Raw genomic sequence first — 27,811 nt, 5'->3', positions numbered from 1 at the left:
ATCAGCAGATTTTACTAAATATAGAGATAAGGATTACTAGTCAATACTTCCCTGAATAGCACCAGAATTATTTTAAAATACAACTGTAACTATTTTCTAATATAGTGGCATGGTAATGGAAATGGTTTTTGATATTAGTGACTCCTTCATAGGTAAGTTGCTTCAAAGCCTTAAGGTTTTGCTGAGTAGCATAGAGTCATTGATGAGATTTCATCCATTACTGAAAATATCTTCTGTTACAGAACATGTTTTCTTCCATTAGGAAATTATCTTATTTCTCCTGAACAGATATCTGGTTACAGTGATCTATTCAGTTTGTCTCCAGAAAATATTATTTCTTCCTGTAGCTCAGTCTGGAGATATTACAGAATGCCTATTGTCCTGAACTTCAGAACTATTGAAGATTCAAATTACTTCTGATTCAAAAAAGTGACATGGGCACTTTTAGCATAATAGTATGTAACCCACCTTACTGCTTTTCACTTTCAGTAATGCAGTTATCCCAAGCAAACTAAACCAGAACCTTTCATTTTAGGAAGAATGATCATGTATCTGAGGTAGAAGGCATTTGCAAGCTTTAGATAAGCTATAGTAAATAATTTGAAAACTGATAACAGTTGTGAGTTTTTAAATTTTTCAGGCCAAACATTTTAATTGTGAGGACTTTTTTAAAATTTCAGCAAAAAAAGTTTGCGTTTTTTTTAAGGTGTTCCTCAGAAGGTAATATTTTTTCAGTTGTAGTAATAACTAGTACAATGGTCATATGATAATTCCATGAAGAGTTATATTGTGTAGAGTAGGTGTTTGAAGTTTGGAAAGGTGTAATTCCTGTAGTCAGGTGTTCTAGAAGGCAGGAGTAATGCTATGACTCTACCATACTATGACTAATACTGCATCTGGGAATGCTTCCCTGGTTTCCTGATGTTTGTGTGCTGCTCAGGGTGGTCATCATATTTACACTTAAGTGCACATTAAACCATGAGGGGATAAAAAGCATCATATTCATGTATGCTGGATCACAGGCATCACTATAAGCACACACTGATTGCAAATTTTTAATGAATATTGTGGCTTTTTTAGTGAGCAAGATTCCAATTTCATATTTTAGATGGCAAATGAGTATTGTCCCTCAATCTCCTCAGAGTGAGAGTTAACAGAGGTCATTCCTAATAGAAATGAGAAGGAAATCAGACAAATCTGCTTTCATCTGTGTTCTCTTCTGCCCTGGTCCAACAAGGAGCAAAAGTGATTTAAGCAAGATAAATTTTAGCTAATAGCCCAGCAATAAGAAAGGGAAGAAGAAGAGCACGTACCAATGATTCCAGAGTGTATTTTTAAATACACTGCTGGAGAAGGATGAAGAATGTAGGCATGAAGATTGTGCAAGGCACAGAGGTCAGCATGATATAAGACATACAGCTGGAAGTGGGAGAAAGAGATAAAAAATGCAATTAAGTGAAAGAATAGAAGATGTCTAGGGAGTAGAAGGAAATAAAAGCAAGACATAAGTAATTGTAGGTAAGATAATATAGGGCCTTGAAGGTGAAAATAAAAACTTTAATTTGTAACTGCACTAAGTAATCTATATACCTTCATTATAAATAATAAAGAGTTAATACTGTGCAGTAGCCCATTTGTCCTTATGGCTTTCTCAAGCATTTTTAGGGAGTGTAGCTGAAGTGTGAGGAAATAGTCTATAAGTTAATGATGTATATACTGAAATAGTAGAAACATTTTCCTTTTTGAGGCTAAGCATTCTGTCTCATGAGGATTTACCAATGATGATGTGACAGACCTAACATTACAGCAAAAACTCTTCAAATATTTAGGATGCTACATGTCTGAATATAAAACCTCATGAAGATAGTGGAAAGAATAATCAGCTGGAAATGTGCACTTTGGCATGTCTCTCAAAGTAAAGAAGTTTTCTTTAGAAACACTGATGACAGAGTTTCATTGCATTAACTAGTAATTCTGAAGTGTTTGGACAATTTATTTCTTTCTCTTTCTTCTTTGGGAAAATTGATTTTTTTTTTCCCTTATAATCTTAGCAATCTTAGTTGAAGAGCAAGTATGCTTAAATAATTATTGTTGACTTTAAGTAGGCTGGTGGAAGACTGTTTTAGTGATATCTTCATATTTACAGCTCCTCTTTGTAGCTGATATTTGTCAGCCTTAATTTTCTTTAAGATGATTAATATTTAGTGCAGTAACTTTCTTGTTTCTTTGATTTTGTTTAAATAATACAATGCTAATGAATGGTGAATAAAATGTTCCATAAGTAGGATACTTTGAAAAGGCCTTAAGTGTAATTTTTCTCACAAATTTTGAAATGTGTCTATTATTTGCTAGAACAATTCAGTCTCACCAGCTTTCACACCATTTTAAAAATCTGTCAATTGAATCCTTAGCTTCTCTGTCTGAGTTGAGTATGTGATCTGGCTTTGTGTAAAGTGATTACTAGTAAGAGCTTCAGGCTCAATGTCAGTCCAAGGATGAAGAAATCCATCACAGAATGCTGTATTTTAATAAAAGGATTTCAGTTACTCGGCAGTATAAAGACATAATAATGCGTGTGACATGCTGTGGTGTATTGCTTTAGGATCAAACTGAACATTGGAATAATAGCAGCATTGAGAAGAAAGGAAAAATAGGATGTCTGATTTGAGCATCATTTTTTCTTCTATTGATTTCTATAATTAGCATAGTGGATGGCATGTCAAGCCCTGGTTATAAAGACATGTAAAAGAAAGTACTTGGATACCTGGTCTTGCATGTTAGGAATCAAGCAGCATGTGATGCATAAACTTGCACAGAGTTGGATGGATCCTAAGGAAGACCTGCTACCAGATGCAGATGTTGGGGTTTGTGTTGAGTTTGTTTGCAGACCCACAAAAGAGCTGAGAGAGGTGACAGCAGGTGGGGGATCCCCAGTCACACCTTCCCAACAGTTCCCACATCTGTCACAGAAGTCATCATCCATCTCCACATGGTAGCAGCACAGAGTCCCAAAGGTAGACAGAAGCTCAGATTAAGAACTCTAAAGGAGGGACAGCCTGTTCAGGCCCTCCCAGAGCTGTCCCAGAAGCGCTATGAAGGTAAATCAGTGCTGGACCATGCCTTTTGGACTGAGGAGAGATGCTGCCTAGGGTGTGGCACTCAGTATGGGATGCAGAGGAAGAGAATTTGGGGTTTCATTAGGATTTATTACAGGGAGGTAAAGGGATAAGAGAACAAAAAGCATTGGATGTGTGACACATTTGTCTGGCCATGCACAGCTCCTTACCAGTGTAGTGTAGATGCCCTTTCTGGCTGAAGGGCATCGAGTCTGTGGCCTCTGTGTGTGTGGCCAGCAGCCAGACCCAGGCAGAGGCCCATGTGCTCATGGTGCCAGCAGCTGGAGTGAGCACAGATCTGGGTGCTGGCAACTGGGCAAAATGAGGTGCCAGCCCACAGCCTGGGACTGCAGGTCACAGGGGCCCAGCCCAGGCATCTGCAGAGCCAGTGGCCAGGCTGAAGTGCAAGACTGTGAGCACTAGAGAAGAGGCAACTGAATGATCCTGTGGGTTCTTGGGAGTATAACTATTAATCTGTGTGTCTAGCCTTATGTGTGTGTGTGTGTGTGTGTGTGTGTGTGTGTGTGTGTGTGTGTGTGTGTGTGTGTATATATTTATGTATGTGTTTTCTGGTGTCTGCTGGGAGATAATGTGCCCAGTCTTGCTGCTGTTTGGTCTGGGGGCATGGAGCTGTGGCTGCCTCCCCTTTGTCAGGCTATTAGAGGAGGCTTTATCCCCAAATAGCAGTAACCTATTCCCTAGCATCACATGTTTCTCTCTATAAAGGGATATTTGATAACCTGGTTGTGTTCCAGGTAGGTATCATGCTCCTTCTGTTTCAGTCTCCTAATGAACTGCCTCCTTTCTAAACATCTCTCACAGCCATTTGAGCTGAGCTGCATAGCACAAAATATGCAAAGCAGCATGGAGCTGTGCCCCTATTCTGATTGCCCTTCCCCTCTCTATACTACCAAAAATTGGGGATGTTTTCTCATTTGAGGTAGTCACCATAAAAGTCTATTTTAATTTCTAACTTTATGGTTTTTATATATTTGTGAATATAAATTTGTAAATACTTCTTTCTTTTTCACTTAGAATTTCTCTTACTACCGTGCCTTCCTTCTTTCTTCAAGAGGAAGAAAAGGAATAGATTGTTTAAGCAGAATCTGGATTTTCTGTTTACAGAGCAATAAATGTTCTGAAATGAACTGCAGTTGTATATGTTATAAAATTACTTTTGTTTTATGGGTTAATAAATCTTAGTCAAAGGTCTGAATGACTAGAGATATTAAAAGCTTGTGTTGCCTGATAAAACCAAGCAAGCCAACCATCTTTTTGCATTTCTTTATAAATACAGCAAAGGGATCAGTATTATTTAGATTGACCATGGCTCTCATTGTATTTGCAAAGCCTTTTTCTGTGGGTCTTCCACCATTTGTGTGGCATTTTCGAGTGAATTTTGTTTGTTTGGTATGGAAAACATAAACCAAAATCAAGTTAATTGGCAAATGTTTAAAATGCTGTATTTCTTCAAAAAGCACCCATGTGCATGGTGTAGACACCTTCCATTAATTTTTGCAGCTATGAATAAGCCTAAGAATTTTAGAGAATTTAAATCAGTGTTTTCAAAACAATGCCTACATTGTTCTTGTGGGATTACTGTTATGTCACTTGCATGCATAGATGTACTAGACAAGTCTACCCTATATTCCCCCTGCAGTGAGGATCCTTCCAGCAGCTAGATTTAGGTACTCAGTTGTCCCTGGATCCCAGTCTTGTGTTTCCGTCATTCTGCAGAGTCTCTCCTGTGCACACACAGACAGATCTCTTGGAAAGCCCCATATGCCACAACCTTTACAGCAGCTGGCCAAGGCTGGACTATCTGTGCTCTTGCCCATAGGGTCATGCCTGGCTTTCAGGATCCTTCACGTGCTTGCCAGCTGCTCCAGAATGCTCTTTGCTAGCCCTCATACCCTCACTTGCCCACCTGTCATCACCGCGCTGTTGCACTGTGGGCACATGGGACTCCTGGTCCCGTGGCAGGACTGACACTCCATGCACATGTGTGTGCACAACAGTAAGCCCTTACCCTCAAAAACTGTTAGAAATGGAATTTAATTGGAGGAGACAGGACAGACTAACAGAGTGATGCAAGAATGGCCAAGGATGGATGGCCCCTACTGACACCCCACCAGCCCCTTCTATCTGACATTCCCACAGGGTGCCATGGAGCTTCCCCTGTTGACTGGTCTCTGTGGTTCTGGCCTTGTGGCACCAGGAGTGGCTGGACCAGGGCCTCACAGGCTGCTGGGGCTCACCCTGCCCCATCAGGCAGCACAGGAGTGAATTTCTGGTTGGCTGATGGGGTGTGTGGCTGATGGGGTGTGTCTGCAAGCAGCTGGTGCAGGGTGTTTCAAACTGCCCCCATCTGCCCTTGTTTCTGCTATTCTACTTCCCCTGTTCAGTTCTATCACGTAAACTAATGTGTGTGTGCATATATGTATGTATTTCTGCATATGCAAATGTTTAGATCCCTCACCGTAGAATCTTGTCAATTTTAAGTGCTTATGTTCCGTACATGCTCTTTGAAAATAGTATTAATATGTTTCATAACCACAGAGTATTTTGAAGGAGAGATTCTTATTAATTAAGATCAGCTTACCTGAACTTTTCTTTTCTTCAAGGAAGGTAGTCAGTAAGGCAACCAAAGCAGAGAGAAAACTTTTTTTGTTTATAGGGAAAGTAGAAAAACATGGCAAGAGAACCTTGGCTGGAAGCCTGCAGCACTAGCTTTGCAAAGCACAGGAACATCTGATTTAGAAAAACATTTTGAGTGTCATGAGCAACATTGTCACTTTTCATTGAAATGTAAGATACTGGGTATCTATGTGAACTCCCTCAAAAGGTTAATTGTCACTTGATTTTGTAAGATTTTCTTCTTGTTACTTTTTGTAACAAAGTTAAAATGTGACCTAATTGAGCATATAATAATAGTGTTTCTAGACAGAGTAATTGTTTCTTTCCAGTTTTAATTCATCACCTAAATATCCAGTAGAAGTACCTAACCCTACTTTTGTTGTCAATGGGGAGGCTTTTCTCTATGGCTTTAAAAGCATTGAAGTGGTCAGTGGAGAAATAAGAATTTTTAGTGTCTTTTCTCACAATGTTCTGCTTGCTAAGACTAGAAATAATAAACCTTTGAAGACTATAAAACAGATATTTTAACCTCACCTTCAAGACCTGCAGACCCAGAACATAAATCCCAGATTCAGTTTTTATGTGTGGATGAGATTTTCAGTCCTCAATCTTTAGACATATTTGCTATTTGACTTATCAATTTTCTTCATTCTATAAGCTCACTAGAAGCAGCTGGAATCAATTAGCAAAGACTTGAAATATAATAGAAATAGAATATAATGGACCACTGCAACTTCTTAAAAAAAAAAAAAAAAAAAAAAAGATTCTCTTTTGCTTGTTCATCTGACAGGCAGCCTATCCTCTTTTTTTTTTTTTTTTTTTTTTTTTTTTTTTTTTTTTTTTTTTTAGTCACAGCATATGGTAGTCAGAACATATAATTTAGTGGACTGTATGGTGGCAGTGATACTTTTCACCTTGACACACCTGCCGCAGTCTGGTTTCCCTAGGGAATCTTTATATAATGTCTGGGGGCTGAAGCTTCCAAGTTATCACTAAAATGATGTTTCTATCACTCAGTTGCTTATCAATTCATCCAGCATCTCTGAACTGATTGTATTAGTGTATTAGAGGTACTTTCTTGGTACTTTCTTTCAGGTCATGTGTTTATACAGAGAAAACTCAGATTTTTTTTCCAAAGGAGTGTGTCTTATAAGCACATTAACTCTCATTCAGGTGCTTCTCTGTAATTTGACTGCAGGCATTTGCAGAGAAGGCAATTTGTCTTTAACTATGAAGAAATGTGTTTATATCAGTGTTGGGGTGACTGAGACACTTCTTAATGGAGTGCTTTGTATTCTCATCATAGGTTCCTAATGGTCACTTAGCATTAAGTTTTGTCTGTATTTTTTGCACATTTTTCATTCAGACATTTAAATTTACAAGTTCCATTACAGTGCCGTCTGTCTCTGCAATGAATCTGACTGCACACTTTTGAACAGGAAAGAAAACCCAATTGATTTATTTCCTGTGGTCAGAAAAAAAAGGTAATTACAATGTCTGGTGGACACTGAGTTGAGCATGAGCCAGCAATGTGCCATTGCAGCAAAGGTGGCTGATGAGGAGGAATCTTGCCAGCAGATTGAGGGAATTGATCTTACCTCTCTAGTCAGCACTGGTAAGGCCACACATGGAAAATACTGGGAGCAGTTCTACACTTCCCAGTACAAGAGACATTGACCTGCTGGAGGGAGTCCAGCAATGGGACACCAAGATAATTAAAGGATTTCAGCATATTGCATTTGAGGAAAGGCAAAGTGAGCTCGGAGAATAGAAGGCTCAGGGAAACATTAATGCAAGTAATTGAATTCACCTGAAAGGACACTGCAACGAGCCAGACACTCTTTAGTGGTCAGAGGCAATGGACACAAACTGAAAGACAGGAGGTTCCCTCTGAGCATCAGGAAACACTTTTTCACCATGAGGTTGACTGAGCACTGTTGCAGGTTACCCAGAGAGGGCCAGAGTCTTGCTCCTCAGACACTGTCTAGAGCTTGTCCTGGGTTTTAGGGGTCCCTGCTTGAGCAGGAAGTTGGCCCAGGTGAGCTTCAGAGGTTGCTTCCAATCTCAGTCATGGAATCACAGAATATTCTGGGTTGGAAGGGATCCATAAGGAACATGAGCTCACCTCTTAAGTGAATGGCCCATACAGGGATCAAACACACAACCTTGGCATTATTAACACCATAGTATAACCAACCATCCTGGAATCATGTGATTCTGAGCCCATACAATACTTATATATCATTTCCACATTTTCTGTGTATATACATGTCTCTTATGTGGAGTTCATTAAAAAGCAATTATTAGGTAATGATTGCATAGCAAAATAAAGGCAACAAGCTTTAAAGTAATGATTCAAAAAGTTTCAGAGACATGGGCAGCTTAAATGGGAAATTAGCCACCCTCATCCCTTTTCTAAAGACTCACTTAAACTGTTTAAGGTCAGCAAATGCAGGATATTTCAGATCAGCAGTTTCATTTAGTGATTCTTACTTTTTATATGAAGTCATTATTATGTAGGATGAGCAAGTAGTTTTCACTTAGGCATATGTCCTGATGAAGTGTTTTGGGGACTTTGCCCATGAGAGGTTGTTTTACAGGCAAATATGTGGTAGTTTTCCTTTTGAATTAGTCTGCCATCTGTCAGTTTTATACCCTGTTGAAACTGAACATTATTTGTGGCTGAACTATACAGAATGGGAGGGTTTTTTAGATAAAAATTATATTAAGAAAAGCTAATGAGAAACAAGATAATGATAAAGTTGTTTCATTGAAAAACTGAGTACCGAAAAGAAGTTAGGGCAGAAGTTGTGTGACAAGCATAGTAACGAGTTGCTGATACCATGGCTAGTATTCCCAAAATAATGTTAATGTTAAGCCAGTGTCATGGCTCTGTTAGTTACTGATCTAATGTATTTTGTAAACTGAATAAGCCTTATGCCACAGAGAGAGAGATATCTGTATGGAGATTATATACACCATGTATTTATCCACACATATACAAACACAGAGTTAAATAAACCTGTTTTGCTATTTTCATTCATTGTTTACTCTTATGCATTCCTTTATATGCACACCTTATTCCTTTCATGGAAAATGACCTGTTACTCTTCCTATAAGCGTGCCTGAGTCAAAAATAAGAACTGAGAGCCCTTGAAGTGACTGTTAGCATTCCCTTATCTGGTAGAGCTGGTCTAATAGAAAAATAAGGACAGCTTGATAACTGTGTCATCAATGCATTTTAAAAAGTGTTTCTATATAGTATATAAAATAGCTAGATCATATCAGGGGAATTTCAACAAAAGCATGTTGAAAGATTTTGGGGTTAAGACAACTTTCTACATGTGAATTCATTTTTAAGAGTATATTAATTTTCTTATTTACAGAAATATGTGGGCTTGGAGTTTACAGTAGAAAGAAATTTTCTAGAGGAGCAGTCTGTTGTAATGGTTGATATTCACTGGCTTTTCTTCTCTGCATTTTTCTTAGATCAAAATACTTAGGTAATTCTTGCTTCCCTAAAATAAACAAAGGAAGCTGATAAAAACAAGCTAGAGATTAATGTCAGAAATACAACTTCTCTACTGGAATCTAAAAAAAAAGAAATATTACTTTTTTTTAAAACTTTCCTCTTAATACATAATACATTCTTATTAAAAATTTTGGTTTTACCAATAATAATTGGTAAATAATAAATAAATAAATAATACCAATAATAAGAATTGTAGTAGAACTTGAGTGCACTTACAGTTAATCCCTCATTCAGGGTTAGGAGAGTGGGTCCATTGAATTAATTATTTCTCATAATAAATAGTTCCAAAAAGTCCTATATCATTTGTAGTGCATGTAGAAATAGGGGTTTTGTAATGAATTCTTTTACTTTTGGTGGTAGATTTCATATTCTTTAGAAATGTTGTATTTAAAACACAGAAATAATTTCTCAGGTAAAGAGAATTACAAAAGAAATTTTGAGTTCTGAGTTTCATTTTCTTGCAGAGTCAAAACAGCTTTACAATCTAAGAGATTGAGAAATCATCCTTTGAAATCACAAAACCATTGCTTAAACAGATCTGGTTATTGATATAATGAGACTTTTCATTTCAGATGTTGCAAAAATAAATTGTGGAATTATGACATTCCTTACTATAACTCAATGGCCACAGGTGGGGTACTGTTGAAGGAGCACGTTCATAAGTTTTGTGGGTTTACCTGTACAATCAGCTTTAGGCATGCCAAGTATAAGACGGTAGGTTAAAGGGATGAACCTGTATGATTCAGATACTGCCCAACAGGAACATTTATATTCCTCTTAACTTTAGGAGTAAATATTTTTTAAAACTTAGTTTTGTACATTCTTCTCCACTTTCCTATGAAAATCTATATTGAGAAGAGAGAATTGCCATTTTTTATGAGGTTTGGGGTTTTTTTTCTGTAGTTGAAATACATAGAAAATATTTATTGGAATTTTGTTAATGTTTTGTTTGTTTTATTTTAAGGTGGTAGTTTTTGGTTTTGTGCTTGGACTTTTATGCTAATAATTGTAAATATTTTCTATAATAACTTTCAGCTTTGAACTTTGAAGGAAAGGCTCTTGTCTTCCTGCTCAGGAAGAGTTAAATTGTAATGCAGCTATATCTCACCAAGTCACTCCAGAACGGTGACACTCTTTTGTACAGTTCAGTGAGAAGCTTGTACTGAATAGGATAGAAAGGATCTTTTCCATGATGTTTTTGCACTCCCAATGAAAACCTGTTTAAAGGTTAATGCCTTTTCTGACTCTTTCTCTCTTTACTGAAGAAATTAGGAAATGACCTTATGTCTGAAGCATATGTGGGCTGTTATTAACACTTCCATCAGAGATTATACAAACATTAAATAATGTTTAGATCAAATTCATCTAAATTTCACTATGCAAGCTGATATTTCTGTGTTGGAAAATAACACTGGTCAAGGAGGCATTATAGAACAAACTATTGCCAAAATAGATTTTTAAAAAATTAGCTTGCTCTATGAGAATCAAGTGCCTTCTGCAGTGCTGCCTGAGGCAGTTGTAGGCAAGTGATGATGTCCAGTTACCCAAAACAAACAGGAAGGGTACCAGCTCTGGCAGCCTGCACCTGTGGGTTTATCCACATTCCCTGTGGCAAAAAGTTCATTGCTTTTATTCAGGAAATACTTTTGGTGCCTACTTGCAGTTTCAGTTTGAGACCTAAAATTTGGATGCATCCAAACAGTTCCTCCTTTGGGTGTACCTGGCTTGTATCTCTGATATGTTTGCTATGAGATGGGCCCAGCCTCTTCTCCAAGGTGTAGAGTGATTGTGCAGTAGGCAGCAGGCTGGAGGTGGAACACAAGAAATTCCTAGATTCTTGGAAAACCATTTTCACCATAGAGCTGGTTTCACCATATGGTTCCACAGTATGGGAACAGGTGTCCAGGAGGTGTGTGGAATCTGCATGCTTGAAAATGCCCTCAAATCTCACCTGGCCAAGGACCTGAGCAGCCTGCTTTGGCTGGATATGTGTTGAATAGGGTGTTTCTAAATGGTCTTCAGGCATCCATTCAGTGTATTTGGTCCTACAGTTCTGAAATCTGCATGCAAGTTGCATTCCTTGAATGTGCTGTGTCAAGGAAAAATTGCATGTCAAGGAAGTCAGTGCATGTGATATAGTTCTCTGTGGAAGGGAAGGCAGAACAAATTAACTATTTCATTGTATAGAATTACTTTTTAGGCCAGTTTTAGAGATAAGTGACATAAAACTCCAGCATGTTATACAATATGAGTAGCCTCAGTAGCTAATATCATGAGTATTTGCCTTGTGTTCTCCATAAAAGAACAAAACCTTTCTATGGCTAACCCAAGCTGCAGTAGATTGAGTTAGATTTCTGCTGCTGGGATAATTGGACACTGTTTCAGAAACGCCTGAGAATTTCTTGAGTCCTGTAACACAAGTTACCATACAAAGTTCCCAGTGTGCTGTCCTCTAAACACACAGTGCTCTGTGAAAAGAGTGCTCCAGCCATCTGGAATGATCAGAGTAACCCTGCATGTAAATGTGACCTTCTCCCTGCCTCACAGAGCCACTGTGTCTGGGGCTGACTGTCACTCACAGAAACACTTTCGTTCACTTGATCAAGTCTTGAAAACAAGAAATACGAAATTTCTCCTCCTTCTCCATCCAAACCATTTTATTCCTTCTGGCCTTCCTTGAGATAATGTTCTGTGAACTGGTTTGTGAGATAGGAACTGCTGGTGTGGTCTGAAATGTAAAATGGCATTTTTGTGAGAGCTAGAAACCCAGAGTAATCTAATTATGTGCAGATGTAACATTTTTTTTCTTTTTTGAAATTATGCTAATGATTTTTTGTTTTGTATGTTTTATGGTAAATAATTTGATTCTTATATTGGTCTGCAATATACTCCTAGTAGTGAGTTAATAAAAATCTGAATTAAAAAGCATATGTGTATGTAATTTCCAAACAGTTCTTAATATGAATCATTGACTCATAAAGAATCGTTGCTGTAGTTAGTGTTCTGAATATTCTGGTGCTTAATTAAGTTGATTTTTAGTTTCCAGTTTATTCATTTGTTATAGAATTTAAAAATATCTTGGCTTACTTCTCATTTTCCTTAATGGAACTAAGTTGTGGGGCTGTAAACTGCATTACTTTCTTAACAGCATATTATGATTCTGTTATCATATTGGCACATGGTCAAATTAACACGTCCTTAAAATAAAATGAAATTTAATTTATTATTTGTCTTCACTATTGGAATTTTTCCCAACTATTTCTGGAAGGAGTGTAAGTCCAAAGATTAGGAGAGAAACATTAAATACATTATTTCATTATTGGTTTTTTCTTAATTCATCAGAGAATTAACACAGGAGGAGACCAAAGCTGCACATAATGCAGCTGCTTAAAATGGATTCATTCAATAATGTTTAAGTAACTCTGATGTCAAATGGGTCACCCGGAAATACATTTTCCCCTTGTTCCCAGGTATTTGGACAATGGAAAAAAGAAAATATAAGTTGAGTTAAAAAATAACCCAGCATCTGTTTTATGATGTTAAAATGGTTGTTTCCTCTCTCTTTTTGTGAGTTTCCACTACTTCCCATAAATGACAAACAGCCCCTTTTAAGCATCTCAGTATTTCGTATGGGATATGAATGGATCTGTGTTGTATTCTGAATTATATTATGGTTCTTAAAAATGTATAGGTCCTCACATGACTAACACAATTGGTTAGTACTGGAATTATGTTGAAAATCTAAAAAAAAATTGAGCAAGGGAAAATTACAAAGGTTGTTGAACAAACCACAAACCATGATTGCAGTAGTAATACCTTTCAGACTGATAATATACTTCTTAGATGCTACTTCATTTTGAATTTTAACCATATATTATGGGCTAGTTTTTCACAAAGAAAATAATAAAAACACTTCTGGCAATGGGCAGTCAGCAATTTATCTGTAGAAATTAAAGGCCTGAGCACCTTTTGGTTTACAGAAGTCAAGTGTCATTCTGATGTCCATGTGACCTGGCTGTGCTTGGCAAATTTCTTCCTGCAGCCTTCTGCAGTCTTGGGGCTTTTTTAATAGATATAATGAAATTTAAATTAGTCTTTAAACATTTATAGAAGACTGTATTGTGCATATATACATAAAGTAATGTATACGGGTACCAAATATTTCTACTGTGCAAATTTTACAAATCACCCATCATGCTTTTGACCAGTTGATTAGATTAGGAAGGAGGAAAACATCAATTTAAAATTAAGAAGTTACAGAGTATGAGGTGCAATCCATAAGAAGCCCAAAACATAGTATTTCACATTCTGATACCAAATGTTTCTGTGTCATTTGAGGACAGGTGATGAAAATTTTATTTTCATTCTTTCCTTACAGAACAATAGATGGTAATGTTAAACTTGCAGATGAATTCTGTACATATAAATCATGGCATCTTTAGTCTCATCCTTCAGTCTGTTTTAGAGCTGATATAGTAGTGTCATATGTGGTCAAGGATACTTGTTAGATAAGCAGTCCCTATGCATATATATTATTTTCACTGGTCTTCCGAAATCTTAATTTTAAAACTGATTTTAATCTTTCATCCTTCCAGCCTTCGTGGTTATCACTAACTGCAGTAACACTTACAGATATCCCTGTTAGTCACATAATTATTCCATCCAGACTTGCTGTATATAGGGTAGAGAGGGCCTGCTGTACATACCAGGTGCCTAACACTTTTTTCTTATATTCGTGCATTTAATGTAGGAGGATGAGGTAATGAGGTGCTGCAGTAATATTATTTCTTTTTCTGGTTACATGATTAATCTTTCCTTTTCTAGATTCATAGAGTGAACTATAAATTAATATACTTTGCTATACTTTTTTAAGCATTTAGTTCATTCCAAAGTGAGAACTGTCCTATATTAGTATGACCTTTTGAGAGATCTTATAGAAGTAGTATTGATCAGTGACACAAGTTTTAGAAATAATGCACAGAAGCAGCCAGAATCTCAGCTGAAGTCTGTATAAATCTCATCTGTCTCTCAGTTGGAATGATGCTGATGTTGCAATACTTATGCAAAATGGGAAAGAACTTGGCTGCTTTCATATCTCTAAATTTAGTGTTTGGGTGGTCCAGGACAGTGAAGATTTTATAACATCTCTATGTATTAATAAATTCATTTTTTGTGTGAACCTCTGTAAACCTTTCATCATCCATTAAAAATGTGACTGTGCTGTTGACAATAAGTTTCAGTAAAAAGAAAGACTTAAGGAAGACCTAGTTCACTTACTTCCTGTAACATGCAAGACGCTGTAATTATGGGTCATTTGCCTGGTTTCTTTGGTAATTAAGAGTTTTAATTGTGTCCAGTTCCAGGGAATTAGTTAAGCTTTTCGTTATGCATATTGCCTTCCATAACCATCATCTCCTCTCATACAGTAAGCTTTGTGACATCATGGAAGTCAATTAGGTCTTTCAAGGCAGAGCAGTGAAGTACATTCTTTTGTAAGAGCTGGATCAGAAAAGGTTTCTGAAAGGCCTTGATAATGCTCTTCTGTGCAACATTTAAGCTTATTCTTCAAAAAGCAAAGCCTGTCAGAGTTTCATTTATTGTTCTCAGAGTGCTTAAGGTCATGAACTAAGCTATTGTTGAAAAAAAAAAAACCTATAAACAGAGCCATGCTTCCGTTCTAATAGCAATTGTATGAAGCTTTCCAGGATAAGCTGGTTACATATTTGTAGTTAGTAATAGTAACAATGATCAACTTTTGAAAGTATCACATTGTTCAAACAGGAATGCAATGACTGTATGAAGGAAATGAGCACAAAAGAGATTGGTATGATTCCTTTGGCTCACTAGAAATTATTAATTAGGTTTTATTTTATTACATGCAAGGTAGAAAGTACCTTTTACTTTTCACTTCACAGACTCCAAGGTGTTGCTGATATGTTGAAAGGCAAGAATCAATATTTTTAAAAGAAAGTAAATCAGGAGAGGGTTCTTTCATTTTTCTCCTTCCACAGTCCATATATACCTTCTACAGTCCCATATCTACCATAGATGAATGTTTATAGGTCAGACATTTAATACATCTTGCAAAATTTTTTTCTTTGAATGTAATAAGGGTTTTGCAAGTTGCAACTTGGTTCCATTAGAGCACAGCCAGAACAAACACTGTGCATTCTTTATGTTCTACAGTGAAATAGTTGTGTGTTTCAGAACCTAAAAGGTACAGTAGGATGTTGTATGTTCATAGAATCATAGAATATTCTGATTTGAAAAGACTCACAAGAATCATCAAAGTTCAACTCCTGGCCCTGCACAGGACAGGCTCAGGAATCACACCATGTGCCTGAGAGCATTGATTACTAGATGCAAGGAAAATTGCCCCAACCATCCCAGCATCTGTTTTCAATTACTAAATTTGCTTGATGCAGTAATTTTGGCATTAGTAGAAGTAGCAGTGTTAATAATATTGATAATGCAGAATGAATTGGAGAAGTGTTAAAAATTATGTGTCAGAATCCTTGGATGCCAAAAGTTGCTTTGGGTTATCCATGACTAAAAGTCCAAACTGAATTTGCAGGTCATGGAAGGAAGAGGTAGGAAGAGATGCTTCATTATATAAATTCTGGAATGAACTACAGAAACATTATCTTTCATTATATAAAATTTCAGACCATATGATTTTTATAAGTTTATCTTATTTATTATTCATTATTCTGACATTAAATTTAAAAATCCACATAAATAATGTATGATTAACAATTTTAGCTGTGCTTCCAAACTGCAATCTGGAATGATTCTGACTATTGTAAGGCATGGAAGTTCTACCTGAGTAAACTCTTTCTTCTCTAAATGTAACCTTAGAATATAATTGCTTGTTTTCTTTCTCATCATTGATTTGGAAGAATTAAGTAAATAGAGTATGACTTTGACAGCACTCTTCTGATAAGTAGTGTCTGTCTCCACTAATCTGAAGTTCTACTGTTTACCTAGGTAGTTTAGTGCTCCCCATATCTTGTGTATATAGGAAATGCCATACCAGAGAGTAAAAACACTGCTTTTGCCATTTTTCTAGTTTTAAAGTTGGTTTGGAAAAGTTAAATTGCCTGCTTATTTAGGCACTTGCTTAATTTTACTTTAAGCTTGTGATTAAACATGTCCTTATTAAAGCACTTAGCAACATCTGGATAACCACTTTCTGGGATTTAACTAAGTGTATTGATGTTTTTTGAATTGAAATTAATTAAAGGTTAATTACCATGCAGATGTTCAAACTGAGGGGCTTGCTCTTGTTCTAATTAGGGGTGTCTAAGACAAGAACAAAATTTAGTTGTCCTACTAAGTTTCATTCAGGATCATTCTCTCTTTTAAAACGAGCTATTAGAAGTTCATAGTAACATTATAATTATTTTTTTCTCCTCACCTTCTTGTTTTTCAGTGTCTTGTGTTTGAAGATTCACCACAGGGAGTCAGAGGAGCCCTGGAAGCAGGAATGCAAGTGGTTATGATTCCAGATGAACAATTAAGTCCAGATCTTAAAAAGGATGCAACACTGGTGCTGAAGTCCATGGAAGATTTCAAACCAGAACTGTTTGGTTTACCAGCATATGATTGATGCCTAATGCCTATGAGCATATTCTTGGCTGGAGATAAATTTAAAGTGAAATGAAATTTGATTTTGGTTTTATGATTTTTTTTCATCTTCTACTTTCTTCCTCAAAACTAGAGCACAAAACATTGTTAACATTCAGTCTTTTAACATTCTGAAAGGCTGTTAAAAGACAGTCAGTTAAACTGTCAGTTAAAATACACTCAGTCTGTTAACATTTAGTCTTTTAAACATTACCTTTGATAAATTATCTGGAATGTTTATGATTAGTCCTTTTGATAAATGCAAAATTAAAGCAGAATCTTTCTGTTAAATGAATCCAGCCTTATCCTATTAATATCATCATGTTTATGGAACTATTATGGAACTATTTAGACAATAACAGCATCGGAAGCTTCTTTTTCTGTTTCCACTTGAATTACTTACTGTTTACATCTTAATCAGAAATCTGTTCTGTATTGCCTTTTATTCCATTAAAATATTTTTGATACTGTTATTGTTGTATGTTTATCCTTTTTCTCCTCCCATTGATGCCTTGGAGTGATTACCTAAAACAGAGGCTAGACAAAGTTAAGAAAATAAAGTGGGTATCCATTATTTATTATATCCATTATTTATCTAAAATAAACCTTGGACAGTCAAAAGCCACACAGGGGCTACACCCAAGGTGGATGGCAGTCATGTGTTTTTCAGACAGATACAAGTTTGGTCTATGCATATCAGGGGTTAACTGTCCAATTCCAGCTTCAGGTAATGAAGTCATATTCTCCCAGCTCATTCTCCATCCCCTCTTCCCCCCCTATTCACTTTTGTTTATACTTTTTGGAGCCTGTGGCTGTAGGGTGTCCTTAAATGCCAGGCCCAGAGGAATAGTTTTGTCTGACCACACTGTGAAGATAGTAGTTGACACTTTATATGAAGTTTAGATATACTTCATACTTGCCCATCTATTCCACTTGTATTGTGTTGTTTTTTTCCTTTTTCCTCTCCTTTGCAACAGGGATTCTGTTGTACTTTCTGTGTTTTTTTGTTTTCTTAGATATTGAATGAGATGACTTCCAGACATCACTCAAAACCTCCATTATTCTGTAATTCTGTAGTTATATTTTCTGATATTTTGATCACCTACTAGGAGCTATACAAGTTTATATCATCTTAGAATTGAAAATGCTTTGCATCTTGTTTCTTTCATTTCCTTATATCCTTCTTGTAGTCCATGTGTCATGTAGCCTTCTCTTTCATTCTTGTGAAATAAATGTTTTCTGTCTTTGTGCTTCAATTCTGATAAAGTTATGGCCCTAACTCTTTTATCCAAATAACTTTCAGTAGGCTGTCTTAATTTCCAATCTTACCTTGTCTGTGAGTCCTTGTTTTTCACCAATTTTCCTACAGAGAGTTTTGCTATGTATTTTTAAAGTGCAGAAATTTCAGATTTGGTTTAGATAAATACTTAAAAATTCTTTTTTTGGCTACCATCATTTCCACTAAATATTTATGTTGTCAGCTGTCCTTACATCTGTCTCTTTCTGGTATTTTGTCAGTACAAGGGTAAGGGCCTCTTTATAAAATGCTAGATACATAGACAGGTTTTGGTGGAGTCCACAGTTTCATGTATGACATGATGGAAGAAGTGTCTTTTACCTTGTTTAAAGAAAGGTGTAGTATTTATGTAGCTTTATGACAGTTTTATAAAATTAATCATTGTATTCAGCACTTAAATCCCTACATTTCTAGTGAATATCCATGAGGTACTTCACAGTCTTGGTAAAATACCAAACTCCAATAAGACAAGAGGCCTGAAATATGTCAAATCAGATAATTTCCGTGTATTATGAGAAGGCTGCTCTGATCTTGGGTTTTTTTAATATTATATGTTTATATATGATCTTCCTCACAAAAATATTTTCTAGGCATTCCTGGTGTTAAACTGTTTTAGATTTAAGGGTGTTTATTCAGGAACAGAAATTAATGAGTTATGGATTCTTCAGTATTCATGGTGAATTTCCTTAGATTTTCTTCCTTCTGTATTTATAAAAACCTCAAAATTTTACATCTTTTATGTAGACTGTTATTATTTTCTTTTATAGTTGTCTGTTTATACGTCAAGAAATTAAGGACATTTTATTCTATATGGTCAGTCAGATATGAGCTAGATTATACCAGAATCTTTTCATACATACAGTATAATGCTTTGCAGTTAAATGCTTTTGATTCTAAGGATTTAGAGGCATTTTTTTTTTCAAAAAAGAGTAAATTTTGATTTAGTGTAAGTATTCTCCATATTATGTTGTTTCTTTTGGCCATGGATATTGCAGTCAGAACTGTTTGCATAGTGGCAACAAGCTGTCCCATCCAACCTGAACTCCGTTTCTGATCTTCCCAGACAAGATAACAGAACTACTGCTGTATAATTCCTCCTGACTTACGTTTCACAACAGAATGTTTTAATGTAGAGCAATAATACTGAGATTTCAAGTGTAAAACAGGTGCCTGTTGGGATCCCCTTCATTCATAACTACTGTATTTCAACAAGGAAGTTACTATGCAGAAGAAGTTTTAATAACCTGTAATTAGTAACTTTATCAAAGTTTTGCATATATTTAATTTAACTGGTGAGTTTTGCTAAAAAATACAGTGAGACGTCTCATTTATACTTTAATTTGAAGGAATTGCCATCAAAGTAATGAATTTTGGTTTTTTTAAAGATGTAGATGCAAAATCAGAATTACTTCATCATGACCACCATGGTAAGATCAGCATAGTTCTAATTTAATAGCCTTATCTTTATGAAAATTACTAATCAGAAAAACACTGCTCCTCAACTCATCAGCAAATCTTATTGTATACAATTATTTTTCCATTTATTTAGTATCCCACCTGACAGTTATCAGTGAAATTATGGCCCCAAACTGAAGTCTGTGTACCTGAGCCATAAGCCATAACCTTCCCATCATTCCGGTTCTAAAATCATTCCATCATTCATTCTAAAATTTCTTCCACATACTTTTCAGCTTATTGTCCTGTGCTGAACCATTTAACTGTTACTAAAGAAATTTTCACTGTGTTTGGTAGCTTTTCTCTTGACTAAATGAAAAATCAAAACAACACATGAAATGTTTTTCTACAAAACATAGCCCTAAAACAGAGCTGTTTCTACAAAACGTAGCCCTAAAAATCCTGTCATCTCCATTATGTGCAAGGGAGATATTCATGTCAGCAGTAGATGACTGTAGACTGCCTGATTAACCATGTACCAAGTATCAACATATGTTTGTATATATTTCTTTACCCAGTTTTTGGTTGGATTTGTGGCTCTGTAGCTCGATCATCTCAACAACATCTGTTCAGAAAAGAAAAAAAAAGAAAAAAGGATTAAAAACTTGGATCCCCTCCCTTCCTTCCATCTGCTGCTTTCCAGATGAAGTCCTGTTCTGACTGAACTGAAAAAAATCCATAACAGATCCTGGCTACAGATCATGAGAACATGTGAGCAATCAGGACATTTGAATGCTCCATCTGTGTTTTTATGAAGAGGACTGTTAAAAACTAATCCAAAAAGTCTATCCTCTAACTCAGCAAGCAGACTTCAATCCCAGTAAATAATTAACACATGCTTAATTAATTTTTATTAAGCAAAGAATAAGCACCAGCTTAATTTTAAGGATAGATTTCATTTTATTTGGCATAATATAGAACATGTGCTTTAGGCATATCCTGACAAGGATTCCAGCCTCCAGAAAATAAAGGCAAAAATTCATGACCAAGTTTTTACCATTGGAAAATAGGATCAGTGCAACAAGATGGAGCAAAATTCAGTCATGAAAATAAATTTAAAAAAAAAAAAAAAAAAGCCTTTGATGTACAAACTATTGTACTGAAACTTAAACTTCTTTCTACCTCACAAGTGAATTAAGATTTACATTTTACTGGAACTTCAACAGGATTAATTTTGCTAGAATTTCCAGGTTGAAAAGATCTACATAAATGGAGTTTCACTGAATATATTCAAATAAAAATTCATTGCCTTGAAACAGGATTAATTTTAAAATGCAGTCTGACTTCTGTGAAGCTTGGCATTTGCCTTCTACAAATAAAGATCAGAAAAAGCTCAGATATTCATTCTCATTTGGATTGGATATCTTTCTAAAGAATGTTATATTAAACTAAAGAAACTTCTGCCCAGAATCACACATGTTGCATATATTAAAAAAAAAATATCTTCAGTAGAATCCAAATTAGCAAAAATAATTATAAGAAAATTCATAAGAAAAATTGCAATTATTTTCTACTACTTTAAAATTCCTATGTGTCTTTAACAAATAGAGAATGAAGCTTGAATTTTGCTGCTTTCTTGCTAGCTCTAGATACTGGTTATCCATACAGAAATCTGATTTTTTTAAATCTAGATAAATTTAGATGCCAAAAACACTAGCTAGGCAGTAAATTCCACAATTCCACAGGCCATATCAAAAATTTACTACTAATTTTTTAATATTAGAATAATGTTAAACAACAAAAATTTAGCAACCCCTTTTTTTTTCTAATTAATTTGTTTCCATACATTTGTTCCTAATTTAACCAGTTTGTATCTTTACTGAATTTACTGACACTGAGAAGGTAGGACTGCTTTTTTTGTAAAACTAATGAAAATAAATGGAAATAGTGGAATGGAGGAAAACAAGTTCTCTCAGAACACTTCTCTGTCCCAAGGGAAACATGACTCTCATCAACACTTTTTTTTAATCTTCCCTTTGGCCAACAAGTCTAAGTTGTAGGTCTAATTACCATATTACGATGAAGGACAGAAGAAGGTCAAGGTCTCAAACTAAACCCCTTCCAGAACTTCAAGAGCCAAGGAAGCCTTGGCTCCATCTCTAGCAGGAGGGCTCACTGCATGTGCCAGTGGCTGTGTTTACACCAGGTAGCTCAGTGTAAAAAAATTATATGTATATACTAGAGGGCAGGGGCAGTGTAAGAAAATCTGTTGATCTCTTCTGCTCTTCAGCGCTTTGATTTATGGGCTCTAAGCAATCATATTCAAAATGCTAGGTGCTGGCTCACACTGGTGATTAAAATGAGCTTCAGCAGAAAGTGAGCACTTTCCAACTCTCTTCTCTCTTTGTGGCTCTTTCTCCAGAATATCTCCAATATGAAACTGGAATATGAAATAAAACATTAACAGGATCATTACTAATATCCAAAGTTCCTGTGATTCAAAAAGTAGCAGAGAGGGCATTATTTAGTGGAGAAGAACAGAATGGTAGAAGAAGGGAGCTGGAGACCAGGGCTTGATCCATGATAGAAGCCATCTAGGACCTAGCACTCCAATGAAATGAAAGAAGAGAAACAGTAAAACCTTCCACTTGTCCTTAGCAAAACTGTAAAAGCAGTGATTATGACAGGAATTTTTTGCATTAACGGAAGCAAAACTCAACTCAAAAACATACACAAAGGCACTCTGTTATGAAACACAGGTTTCTACAGATAAGAGTCGCCCCCAATGGCAACTAGAGCAATTTGCCCATAGGAGGCGATATTGATTTTTACTGCATTTCATCCATGCTATCATGGTTACTTAAGGAAAATGTATTATATTGGTCTTCCTGACTACTCTTTGACAGACAACTTTTCCTCATTTAGAGAACTTTGGAAGCTGGATAACCAAGGTTAATTAAGTTTCCTGTAAATTTGACAAAGCAGTTCCCACTGTATCATCTCAATGTCTTGCTAGTAATTGAATTAATTACTTCTACCTATATACCTAGAGTGTGGGCAATGTGTCTAATAGTAACAGTATCTAATCCAAATCACTATATGCCTGCAGGTACAACTGCTATCTTACTCTCCAATGTGATAAAATAAACATTAGGAATTTCAAACTAGAGGTTCTTTGCTCGGATAACCATCTTACTTTCTGTGAAAAGGAAGTGTTTGGTAGGAGATCACACATATCTACAACTGATAGAAAAATACTCTTGCCACCAGCTCCTTACAAAATAATGCAACTTGTTTGGGGAAGAATGTAAATATGGTATTTCTACAAAATAGTTTTATTTCCAATTACTATTTCCAGAGGTAGAGTAGATAGAAACATGTGGGGAAAGGGGAAGATAAACACAGATCAATCATTCTGAGCCTCCTCTGATTCTCTGCCTGAGACCATGAAAAAGAGGAGTCATTCTAGCTGTTAACCAAACAAATTCAGAAACGCACAAGTTCTCAGTTTTACCTATTGTACATGAACATTAGAGGTAAACAAAAATATGTGAAATGCGGTTATGCTTAATTTGCAGAAAAATCTCTGTAAACTTTGCCAGAAATACAGAGAAGTGACTTTGTGACGTACCAGAACATCTGCTTTTCTCAGAGGTTATCTCAGCTGCTGCTTCTCATGCTCCTGAGTTAATCAGCTGAAACATGGTTGAGCACTGGACCATGGTAGTTGTGCTGAAGAAAGAGAAGGTAGGTGCTACTCTAGGGAATAATTTTCCTTTTCAGAAAATGCTGAAAGATGTTCAATAGTGCTGCACCTTGGGAAGTGTCTTTTTGCTGTAGCAGAATGTAATTTCAGTAAACACCAGTTTTGTGGCATAGAAATATTTCATGTATTTAACGAGCTGCATAATATCTGCAGAGACAAAGATATCATAACCTGTTTTTAAGCATGGAGAGAAGAATTTTCATTATAGTACCCAAAAAAATGGGGTGGAACAGGGAACATGAGGGAAAACAAGTGTTAATGCTTGCTAAAATACCATCTTGATTTAAAATTGTGAAGACTATGCAAAATGTATTGAATCTTTTTTATTACTATGTCTTCATTCTTGGACATGATCCAGAACTGCTACATTTTACCTGAAAAATTGGAAAGCTGATTAAGTAAAAATGGATTTCCTGGAGGCCTATGACTGCAGCCTTGTAAACTGATCCATTATAGCCCTCAACATTGTTCTTATTTCAGATGGCTGCATCTGAAACTTTGTAAAAAAATTTGGTTTTTTCAGATCAAACATATTAGGTAACTGATTTTATGTTTTTTGGTGTAATATGAGACAGAAAAACATGGTGGATTTTCCATCTCTTTAAAGCAAATCTCACTGTAAGGAGATGTATTAATAATGTAATTTCATCCTGTCATATATCCTTAACCTATGTTATATAACTCTTAGTAATGATTTTATCAATGTTATGGAGTACATATGTGACTGAAATCCATGTTTGAAATTAATTAATTTGTCTGGAGTGTCCTAAATACTTTCCACATGTCCTAAACACATTCCGTGCATCCTAAACACATTTCATTCATCAAATAATTGTTATTTATGTTGGTTGAAAGAATTTGGTTTGCAAAATTGTCTAAAGGGCACAGGTCCTTTCAGTGCTGACTTTCTAGTGAAGACTCAATAGTATCAGGAACAGGTTGCAAACTTCTTCTGCTACAAAGGAACTTTCTGACATCTACATGAAGGGAGCTGGTGCACAGCTGTCATCTGTGCTCTTCTTAAAGCCAATTCTCTATCTGATAGGAAATTAATACCCCTTATGACCTCAGCAGAGACTGCTGTATCCTTAAGTGAAGTTCACACCTGTGTGAAATTTTGAAAAGGGGAAGGGGAAGGAAGGAAGTAAAGCAGGAAGGAAGGAAGGAAGGAAGGAAGGGATCATAAGGCCAGCCTATTCACTGCATTAATGTGGAAGACATTTCTCATTATAAGGTCTGTTTGGCTCTTCTTCATCCGAGCTTTAAAACCTGGATATTTCTCAATGATATTTACTTTTACTATTGACTGCATTGTGTCCACAATTAACCCCTGCAAGGTTATAAGCTGGGAGTGGTTTGACTGGACATGCTCAGGCAGAAAGGGACCTGGGGGCACTGGTCAACAGCCAGCTGAACATGAGCCAGCAGTGTGCCTTGGTGGCCAAGAAGGCCAAGGCATCCTGGCCTGTGTCAGGAATGGTGTGGCCAGCAGGAGCAGGGAGGTCATTCTCCCCCTGTACTCGGCCCTGGTGAGGCTGCACTGTGAGTGCTGTGTCCAGTTCTGGCCCCTCAGTTTGGGAAGGACCTTGAGACGCTTGAGCACATCCAGAGGAGGGCAACAACACTCATGGGGGGCTTGGAACACAAGCCCTGTGAGGAACGAACGACTGAGGGAGCTGGGGTTGTTTAGCCTGGAGAAAAGGAGACTCAGGGGTGACCTTATCACTCTCTACAACTACCTGAAAGGCAGCTGTAGTCAGGTGGGGTTGGTCTCTATCACCAAGCAACTGACAGAAAGAGAGGTCAAAGTCTCAAGTTGCATCTAGAGAAATATAGGCTGGATATTAGGAAAAAGTTTTTCACAGAAAGAATGATAAAGTACTGGAATTGTCTGCCCAGGGAGGTAGTGGAATCACCATCCCTGGATGTGTGTAAAAAAAGACTGGATGTGGCACTCAGTGCCATGGTTTACTTGAGGTCTTGGGGCATGGGTTGGGCTCGATGATCTTGAAGGTCTCTTCCAACCTAGTGATTCTGTGATTCTGTGATACTTAGGTTACCAACCTTCCCCAGAAAACTCTGCTTTAAAGAGACACTGCTTAAATGACTAAACAGTGTGAACACTCCATGGGGAGGTTTACATTTCCTTTTCCAGTGATAGTGTAGGTGGCACTTCCAGGTGTAGACTACCTAGACTGATGTTTAGCAAATAACAGCACCCAACATTAAGTATCCTATGCAGAGAAAGCTGACTGCATTAACATTTACGTCAGTCATGGACTAAGATTCACAGGTACCTCTACCTCTAATCTTTTGTGGTAGTATCAGTACCCAATATAACTAATCTGTAAATAATAAATAATCTGTAATTCTATTGTATCTGCTTCTAATTGATGTATTTAGCATACCAGAAATTAAATTGCATATTTAGGACTGCCTGTATGGGAGGGAATGCATACTGGATATCTGAGATGTGTTCTTACAAAGGTGACTGAGACCATCCTTTGGGAACTCTCACAGTTATTGATTCTAGTCTTCCTGTTATTTTTACACAATACCCTGCATTCTTAATTCATTAATTTACAAACATTTTTGCTTGCACTTTTCCTTACCTTAAACCTGGTTGTTATTAAAATATCTTTTTTATAGGCGTATAAGTTGGTTTCTTTTTTTTGTGAGGGGTTTGGTTTTGTTTTATTCTGTTTTTTGTTGCTGTTATTTGGTTCATTTTTGGCATTTGGTTACCCAAGTTAAGTAACTGCCAAACAGAATAGTCACTTCAGAGACATGCAAGTGGTCATGATTTAGGAATGGTATTCTCCAATTTAGTGCTCCCACTAAACTCATGCTACCACTCACTCCACCCAATTTTTTCCTCCCTTTCTCCTTTAGAGGGTGGGAGACAAGAACTAGAGGCACAAAAAGTAAAGATCGTGTGTTGAGATAAGAGCAATTTCCTGGCAACAACAATGAGACAAGAAAACAAACAGTAACAGCAACAGTATTAATAACAGATGGTATAAGAAAAAGAATTATTCACACAGAACTCCCTGATAATTGACAATATTGGATGTCTCCCTCTGCCACATTTTCTCCACCGGAAGAAAACACCTTCTCCCTGGAAGAGAGAATCCTCTCCTCCTGCCCCCAGCAATAACATGAGGTGGGTTTCAGCCATGCCCCCTCCTGGGTACTGCAAAAATTAACGCTGTCTTGTTTGGAACCAGGACAGAATAAAACTATTTTCCCAGATGTGCTTTTTCTAAGACCTTGATAAGGACAAATTAACATTTGAGACTAGAAAAACATCTGGCTTTAGGAGGGTTGTGATTTGCTGAAGGACTTCCATTAGTTCTGTGCACTGAATTTGTTATATAGCTAAGTAGCCAATCCACTTTGTGCCATCAGGCTAGGCAACGTTCATCAGCAATTATTTGATGTGAACAATTCTATAGAAAATTTTAAAAAATACTGCAAAATATAATGATTTATAGCAAATTACAATAGCATCTTCCTACCTGCTTTGGTGGCAGTGATAAGACTAAAAGTGTGCCACACACATTTTTTGTTTGAGTAGGATGGCTAGAATGAAGGAAAAATGTCTCTCATGAGAGGTATGGGTAATTGCAGCTCATAAAATCCTCTGTTAAATGGGCTATACATCACACAAGTATAGGCAGGCAATCTCCTTTTAGCCCATCTCTCTCCCCTGTTACCTTCCTCTTCCCATCCCCCTACCAGGTAAAAACATTTGGGCTTAGCATGTGTTTCAAGTTAAATGCAAGGACTAATATATGCTTAAACTCCTAACAATAGGTTAATATATTTGGCAAGATTGAACACTATGCTTCATATGAGCTCATCTTTGAAGAAAAGAGGTCATCAACATGTACATATATTACTTTAATACTGGTGATTAAATACCATCATCCTTGCTGGGTTTCATGACTGAGGTGTCATTGTTGGTATGGTATCTTTAAGTTCTGTTAGGTTTATATAAAAAGAAATAAGATAAATGCTGTCTTCAAATGTATATGGCTATAGATCTGAATTAATGTTGTTTGCCTTGATAACTGAAAATATTCAACTGTTCTTGCCAAATTAATATTATTTTAATAGTTGAGGTTTGTGCCCACAGAAAAAGCAAACAATTGTTGTTCTTATCTGTTTTGCTCAGTAACTTTTCTTCTTAAAACTAAAATATCCAAACAAATGTCTGATAAAATTTTATATAATCCATTCAAAATCAAAAAGTTCAAGAACTCTGAGTTGCCATGCTTGTTTGGACTTATTAATTAGGCAGAATCCTCATCTTTGATAACAGACTCTGACCTAAAAGTTACCCAGGGAAAACACAAGCTACTTCAAATGTGAAGAGGGAAAATGTGCATTCTACTAATTAAATTAAAAACAGCCTGAGATTTATTTGTCAAAAGGTAAAA

At 36.4% G+C, this 27,811-nt stretch overlaps 1 protein-coding gene across 1 annotated transcript in view; it reads left to right on the top strand.

The window, feature by feature from the left end:
* The window catches only part of PUDP (pseudouridine 5'-phosphatase), a 67,594-nt gene extending 50,212 nt beyond the window's left edge, over positions 1–17,382 (top strand). Inside the window, exon 4 of the mRNA XM_021540951.3 lies at positions 16,718–17,382. Coding sequence (XP_021396626.1) covers positions 16,718–16,894 — 177 coding nt within the window. The 3' untranslated portion in view covers positions 16,895–17,382. The remainder of the gene's footprint in view (positions 1–16,717) is intronic.
* The last annotated feature ends 10,429 nt before the right edge of the window (positions 17,383–27,811 follow it).

Source organism: Lonchura striata, chromosome 2 (genome assembly GCF_046129695.1).
Source record: "Lonchura striata isolate bLonStr1 chromosome 2, bLonStr1.mat, whole genome shotgun sequence".
Lineage (NCBI taxonomy): Eukaryota > Metazoa > Chordata > Aves > Passeriformes > Estrildidae > Lonchura > Lonchura striata.
The sequence above is the reverse complement of the archived record's forward strand: the minus strand, read 5'-3'. Positions and strand labels throughout refer to the sequence as shown.